Source organism: Apium graveolens, chromosome 6, assembly GCF_009905375.1.
Source record: "Apium graveolens cultivar Ventura chromosome 6, ASM990537v1, whole genome shotgun sequence".
Classification (NCBI taxonomy): Eukaryota; Viridiplantae; Streptophyta; class Magnoliopsida; order Apiales; family Apiaceae; genus Apium; species Apium graveolens.
In genome coordinates, this window is record NC_133652.1 from 25,785,953 (window position 1) to 25,793,825 (window position 7,873).

General features: G+C 32.3%; 2 protein-coding genes across 2 annotated transcripts in view; both read left to right on the forward strand.

Moving 5' to 3' along the window:
* LOC141667140 (putative polygalacturonase) overlaps window positions 1-2,569 on the forward strand; it is a 3,155-nt gene extending 586 nt beyond the window's left edge. Inside the window, exons 3-6 of the mRNA XM_074473521.1 lie at window positions 1,002-1,122; window positions 1,216-1,390; window positions 1,487-1,557; window positions 1,713-2,569. Coding sequence (XP_074329622.1) covers window positions 1,002-1,122; window positions 1,216-1,390; window positions 1,487-1,557; window positions 1,713-2,422 — 1,077 coding nt within the window. The 3' untranslated portion in view covers window positions 2,423-2,569. The remainder of the gene's footprint in view (window positions 1-1,001; window positions 1,123-1,215; window positions 1,391-1,486; window positions 1,558-1,712) is intronic.
* Window positions 2,570-3,478: 909 nt separating this feature from the next.
* On the forward strand, window positions 3,479-5,747 carry LOC141667857 (putative polygalacturonase). The gene is made up of 6 exons (XM_074474491.1): window positions 3,479-3,503; window positions 3,586-3,927; window positions 4,055-4,175; window positions 4,265-4,433; window positions 4,561-4,631; window positions 4,715-5,747. The coding sequence occupies exons 2-6, from the start codon at window positions 3,589-3,591 to the stop codon at window positions 5,557-5,559; spliced, it is 1,545 nt and encodes a 514-aa protein (XP_074330592.1). The 5' UTR covers window positions 3,479-3,503; window positions 3,586-3,588; the 3' UTR covers window positions 5,560-5,747.
* Window positions 5,748-7,873: the final 2,126 nt, after the last annotated feature.

Genomic DNA, 7,873 nt, shown 5'->3' on the forward strand with positions numbered 1-7,873 from the left:
CCTCACTCCCTCATTACATATGTGAGATTTTATGTGCTTGTGTGTTTACTTTACTTCCTTTGTTCATATGTACAAACAGGTGTTGCTGCAAATTTCGAAGTTAATGAACATGAATGAAACTTATGCTATGAGTTTCTTTTACTCATATCACCAGGGAGATAACATATAGATGAATTTTAGATATACAAATTTTTTGAAAAGTTCAGCAAAGGCCAATGTTGCAGGGTAGAAAAGTCCTCCACTGAATAGTTGGCTAATGCGAATTATTGCCTATTTAAGTTCTTCTAGTGTGGCATGTAGGAATTCACAGATAGTAGTGGCCTATGATCAAACCATCCCTACCACCATAACAAGTTCATGGGTTTGGACCTTTACTAATTCCTTCCTTGCACTTGAAAACTAATACATTGAAAATTAAATATGTACCAAATAACATGTTCCGGATTGAATTTTTCTGTATAGTTGTAGTTCAACTAACAGAAGAAAGTAGGAAATCTTAAAACTTTTGAAGCACACAAGATAGATAAAAACACAGTCCATTAATGGACCCTTTGATGCATAAAGAGAAAGTGACTTGGCTTGCATTTGTCAAAACTTTGATCTTCTGATCACTTCATCACATAACATTCCAATTTAGTTTATATCATATAAAGTTACTCCCTCTTAAAAGTAAGTCATACTAAACAAAACATCCCCGTTAGGAAATAAGATGGGAAGCACACACATTACCCCCTCCTCCCAGGATTAGACAAGATTCTGTGTACACCCATAAGTTTCGAGAAAAATCTTGAAATGTTTGGAAGATTTTGAAAAAATATTGTTTAAGTATGAAAATTATGAGTTCTTTTAATAAATAAAATTAGAAGTTGAAGATATCCAACTAGCAGAACTCTGTATTTTCTTTGGCTATTGAACATAAACTCGTAAATATGCAACATGCAAGTAATTGATCTTGAGATTAGGATAGAACTGATAGATTTCTCCTACCTATACTGGTTCAGGAAGAGAGTGAGTGGACGGTAATTAAACCCCTACCATCTTATGGTCGAGGAAGGGATACAGATGGTGGAAGATACATTAGTCTCATATTTGGCACCAACCTCACCGATGTCGTTATAACAGGTAATATGTGTCTCATATGTTTGTGACAAGCCTATTTATTAATATATGCTACATTGCTACTAGATTATGAATATATCTGTTATCTTACTTCAGGAGACAATGGAACCATTGATGGTCAAGGTCAGGTCTGGTGGGATAAGTTTCACAAGAAAGAGCTAATGTACACGCGGCCTTACTTGATAGAAATTATGTTTTCTGAAAACATTCAAATCACCAATCTAACATTGATTGACTCTCCTTCTTGGAATATCCATCCTATATATAGCAGGTTAATTTTGATTATTCAGCCTTTCCTGGGTTAAATCATGATTATTAGGAAAGCAGCAATGCCCCAAAATATGTTTTCATTGTTTTATATGTGCAGCAATATTATTATTCAAGGCATAACAATCCTTGCACCAGTAAGATCCCCAAACACTGATGGGATCAATCCAGGTAAGCTAGCCAGCTCATCTGTAATATGTAATGTTACTATTAGATCCAGTTTTTACTAGATTTTATTTTTTACAATGAAAAACTCGTGATAAAGGCAACAGCTACATGAATGACTTACACATGGACTTCATGTTTGCCTTCTTGTCGTGTTTCAGACTCTTGTACTAATACTCGAATTGAGGACTGTTACATTGTTTCTGGAGATGACTGCATTGCTGTTAAGAGTGGTTGGGATGAGTACGGAATTGCATTTGGAATGCCAACAAAACAACTAGCAATCAGGCGGCTCACTTGCATTTCTCCCACAAGTGCAGTGATTGCTTTAGGCAGTGAAATGTCAGGTGGAATTGAAGATGTTAGAGCTGAAGACATCTTAGCCATTGATTCAGAATCCGGTGTGAGGATCAAGACTGGTGTAGGAAGAGGTGCATATGTGAAAGACATTTATGTTCGTGGAATGACATTGAAAACAATGAAATGGGCATTTTGGATGACAGGAGATTATGGTTCACACCCTGACAATAACTATGATCCAAATGCAATTCCTGTGGTCGAAAATATAAATTATCGCGATGTCATTGCTGAGAATGTGACCATGGCAGCTAAGCTGGATGGTATTTCTGGTTATCCATTTACTGGAATATGTATATCAAATGTTACCATAGAAATAGCAAAGTCATCGAAAAAACTTGCATGGAATTGTACCAACATTGCTGGAATCTCAAGTTCAGTGACTCCTCCACCTTGTGCCCTGTTACCAGATCAGGGTCCAGGAAGCATCTCAGCATGTGATTTTCCAACAGATAGTCTGCCAATTGAGAATGTTGAATTGCAGATGTGCTCTTACACAATTGAACAAGCATGAGCTGGAAGTAATTCTTGTGCTCTTGATGCTTGAAGATGTAAGTAGCAGTATCATGCTTAAATTGTGAAAAGAGAGAGAGCACATATTGTCAAAATATGAAAGGAAATTCTTGAAGGTTTTGATATAAATGATATTAGTTTCAAATTATGCACGAGTGATTCAAAAAGAAGAAGAAAAATGAACTTTCCTACTACATAATCATTGAGGGTTTAATTCTCTTTTAGTTACTCATTCATTTGAAAAGACAGATTAAATTATGCCACATATTAATGCCATATAGATTTGCATTCTTTAGATACGACTTTTTACAGACTCCCAAATCTAGAATTATAAAGTCTAACTTGTTTTTTCTGCATGACATGCAATATACAAGAAAAAAGTTATATGCTGCCTGTCATGAATTATGCTCCAGAGGAACCAAAACCGATTCAGAAAGGGTAATTGTTGCTATGAAGTTTTTTTGCTGCACCACTGGTGGCTGAGTAAAGTAGTTTGCGGATTTGAGCTTAAGTTAATAACTTCATTTAGTTCAGTATCAAACAAACTATACTCAGCCAATAAAAGTAACTATGTACAATCTCAAATCATGCAAGTACTGTATGTTTCAATTTAAACAAATAAGACTTTGATATAAGCAGTTGGTAAGCAAATTTTATCCAAAAAGTTCTTTAGCACAGATGCACCAATTGTACAATTTACTGAATTTAATAACCTCATGCTAATATAGGAAAATAATAGAACTCCTGCTAATAATAGAAAAAAATGTAAAATAGGGCAAGTTTTTAGTTGAAATTACCAGGGGCCAAAACAATAGCCTTGAAAGTTGATAATGAGTGAGCCTTAAATCATGAATGAAGAATAAGTATGACCAAATTCTACCACTATTTCAAGTTCAAATCTTAAATTTTCTTGTCAATGTTTATTATAGACCACCAAATTATTCTGTGGTTGTCTATTCCAAGTTATGCTACCCATCAGTTTGTTTGTAACAAACAAATCTTGCATGCCTTTATAAGCAAGTCTTAACAATATTAACAACAATACTGGCATAATGGCGACTTCAGCAATTCATAGAAATCAAGTAAAGAAGCTTTATTTAATCTTGTCTTTATAAATGATCACTGTTATTGATAGATTGTTGATAAAATAATTTATGTTGACAGGTTATGGACGTAATTGTAGTTTTAGCCTCTATCGTTCTGTTTAGTGCAACAAATGTTGACGGACGTAAAGATCTTGTTGCAGCTTCTGCAAAATCAGCTAGTACTGAGTTTCAAGCTTTAAATTGCAGAGCTCAGAGTGCTTCTATAATGGATTTCGGAGGAATACCCGATGGAAAAGGATCAAACACCAAGGCTTTCCAGGCAGCTGTTCAAAAATTGGGTGCAGCACCAGGCGGAGGGCAACTTGTTATTCCTCCTGGGAAATATTTAACTGGCCCCTTTACTCTCGCTAGTCATTTCACTCTTTATCTCCAGAAGGATGCTGTCATTCTTGCGTCACCGGTATCGCTCCTCATTTCATATATGATTTATAATAAATCATGTATTTCTTTGGCTATTGAATATGTAATATTACTGATTTTAAAACGAGAACACCGCTGATATTTTAGTTTTTCCTGAATTGGTTCAGGAAGAGACTGAGTGGACAGTAGTCGATTCCCTGCCATCATATGGAAAAGGAAAGGAACCACCTTTCGGAAGATATAACGGTTTTATAACCGGCACTAATCTCACCGATGTCGTTATAACAGGTAAAATATTTCTTAAATATTTGAAACAAACTTAATCTAGAAGCATATGCTACTGAATACTTAAGAGTTTTTGTGTATCTAATTTTCAGGAGACAATGGAACCATTGATGGTCAAGGACAGGTCTGGTGGGATAAGGCTGACAGGCTTAAAGCCAGACGGCCTAACCTGATCGAACTTCTTTACTCTAAGGAAATTCAAATCTCAAATCTTACTTTGCTTGACTCTCCTTCTTATCATGTTCATCCTACTTATAGCAGGTTAGTTCTTCTACATCTCTAAAAAATTGATAGACCAATTGCTCAATTTTTTCGGTCATTTCTTGTAAATCATGAGTATTAGCACTGGAACATTGTTTAATTATTTTATGTTGTGCCTTGTGGACAGCGATATTACTATCCGGGGCTTAACAATTCTTGCAAATGAATCATCCGACAACACTGATGCCATCATTCCGGGTAAGCCAGCTCATGCATAATGAATATTTAGTTTGTATGAATGAGTTGCATGCGGATTCCAATATGTGTTTATTGTGTTTCAGACTCTTGTACAAATGTTAGAATTGAGGACTGCTACATTAATACTGGAGAAGACTGTGTGTCTCTAAAGAGTGGTTGGGATGATTACGGAATAGGAGTTGCAATGCCAACGACAAAGGTAGCAATCAGGCGGATCACTTGCATATCTCCTGATAGTTCATTGATGTCAATAGGCAGTGAGATGTCAGGTGGAGTTTCGGATGTTAGAATTGAAGACTGCAGTTGCACAAATACACAAGACGGTTTAAGGATCAAGAGTGCTCTAGGAAGAGGCGGGTATGTAAGGGATGTATATGCTAAAGGAATAAGCATGGAAAATATGCAATGGGCATTTTATATGACAGGAGCCTTTGGGTCACACCCTGATAATAAATCAGCTCCAACTGCAGTTCCTAAGATCGAAAACATTAATTTCGCGGATATAACTGCTAAAAATGTGAGCACAGCAGCAGGTCAGATGGGAGGAGTTCCTGGGCATCCATATACAGGAATATGTATATCGAACACTACAATTACAATGGCACCAGGTGCTCCAGGAGCTCCATGGAATTGTACAGACGTAGCTGGGAGTTCAAGTGGAGTGACTCCACCGCCTTGTCCTCCGTTGGCAGCTAAAGGACCACCCTGTAAATTCCCAACAGATAAGCTGCCCATTGAAAGTGTTGTATTGAAGACGTGCCCAGTGCAAGCATCTGGAGCTGGAGCTGGAGGCGGAGGCGGAGGCGGAGGCGGAGGCGGTGCCCCATCATCTTCTCCAGGGAAAGCAGCAGCCTCTGGTGGATTATTATCTGCTCGCGGAAAAGCATCCTCAGGTGCTCCATCAGCTACTCCAGGGAAATCACCCTAAATTAACCTGGCCTAGATCTTTTTTTTCCTTTTTAACAAGATATTAGATTCATAAATGTTCATTGCGAATACCAGTAACTTACAAAACTTATTTTTTTTTTTTGTAATAACATTCTGTAAATTTTCATGGATAGGATTTTTAAAGTACACTGATTATTAGTAAGATATAGTATCTTTTCTTCTCTTATTTGTAATGACATTTAGAGCATTTTTACGGTAATTAAGGTTAAAAATATCATTTAAAAGTGAATCTTGGTAAGTTGGATCAAGCAACGACCCCAGGTAAGCGGTAGAAATCGATTAAACAACAGAAAATGATATTTTTGACTTAAAAAATAAAACAGAAAAAGATATTCACGACTTGAAGGTTTTCGTTCGAATTTTTTTTTTTTAAATGGTATACTAATTTATACTTCTTCACTCTCATTTATGTTACTTATTTATAAATTTAAATATATATTTTTTGAAGTATAACTAAAATTATACTACTACTTATAATTTATCTAATAAAACTGAAAACATTTTTTTTGGGGACAAACGAGAAAATAAATGATCGTTAAAAATGTGCTTTATTTATTAATTTTTTTACAAATATGTCTTGGAGCATCTCCAACGGAAGTAGTTATATCCGTTAGCTAAGTAGAAAATAGATATTATGTAAAATTTGCTGAACCTGTAAAGAATTGTACTTCAGTGGTATTAGTTATAATGATTAGCTATATTTAAAAAACAATTTTTATTATTATTTTTTAAATATAATGATTAGCTATATTTAAAAAATAATTTTTATTGTTATTTTTAAATTTCAACAATTATACAGTAATCTTTTAGCAAAAAGAGTTGGTAAAAAATTATTAATAAAAATTAATTATTTTTTACTTGATATAAATTGAAATAATATATATATATGTATATATAACATATTTAATGATGTTGTTAAAATATTTAAATCATGATAAAATTTAATTAACAAACATTACTTTTATGTATTATAAAACATTTAACTAATTCTTTTATTTTTCAAGCAATTTGTTAATAGTTTTTTATATAAAAATGTATAGTAAAATTATTATATAAGTAATTAATAAAATTTGGTTAACAGTCAGTTTTTTTTATAGCTCTTCGATAATAAATTTTTACAGGTAATATTACTTAAAGTTAAAATATAAAATTAAATTAGTAATTATATATATTCAAATATAAAGATACAAAGTATCCCTCCATTTTTTTTAAAAGATGTACAATAGCTGGAGAATTAATTTAGAGGGAAATGATATAGATGATAGTCCCTCATTCAACATATTTGGCGAAAAGACTAAAATACCCCTATTTTTAATATTTATATAAAAGATGTGGTTTGTAGGAATCGAACACAAGTTATTTCATTCACATATATAACCTCATACAACTATATCATATTGTCACATGTGTTTTTTATCACACACATAATATGTAAGTGTGCTAAATGAATATTTTATTTAACTTTAAAGGTAGTTACTTGAATTCCAAAAAAAATGGATCGTTAATTTAAATATTTGAACAATTAATTTTAAAGAACTTAATTCCAGATATAAAGTTAGACATAGTACATAAATGAATTATTATCTTATATATTAATCATTTTTTAGTTTGAAAATATATCTTATATATTTTTAACATATTTTTTATTATAAAAAGTAATTAAAATGCACATATATAATTTTTAAAAAAATATATTGAAAATAGAAACGCTTATATGTAAATAATCTATATTATTATTACATATTTAGATAAGTTCGAATTATAATGAGTCAATACATTTTAGTTTATTTCGAATTTGAAATTAAAATCTGGCTTATTGTTAAAAAAATACTCAAAATTTGACTACATGACCAGGCCGAAAAACATCATCACTATCTACGTTTAGTAAATTTAAATTACAAGCTCGCAGAGAATATCTTATCAATAATGTGAAATATTTTAATTGCTTATCTTAATATAAATTAATGTATTTGAAGTCTTGATTGGATCAAGTCAATTGATTATTTGTATTAAAATTACTATATTCACTAGTAGCATAATTATTTTTGGGAGTTGTCCTGATTTTAAAAATATCGAAATTTGATATAGGATCTCACGAGATTTGTTAAAACTACGATGATATATTAAATATATTTATTTTTCATTTTTCACTTGAAAAAACTAGCCTTTTAAAAAGAATTGTTTTAGATAAATAATATTTTGAATTATTTTAATATTTTAAATTATACAAATAAAAGTTATATATTTACTATATTGTAGCATTTGATTCAAGGGAATTTACCAAAATACTATTT

Bases quoted from the DNA above. Each gene is read 5' to 3' on its own strand.
- LOC141667857 (XM_074474491.1), top strand. From the start codon at position 3,589: ATGGACGTAATTGTAGTTTTAGCCTCTATCGTTCTGTTTAGTGCAACA. The intron at 4,434-4,560 runs GTTAGTTCTTCT...CCTTGTGGACAG, and splicing joins GTTCATCCTACTTATAGCAG to CGATATTACTATCCGGGGCT. The intron at 4,632-4,714 runs GTAAGCCAGCTC...ATTGTGTTTCAG, and splicing joins CACTGATGCCATCATTCCGG to ACTCTTGTACAAATGTTAGA.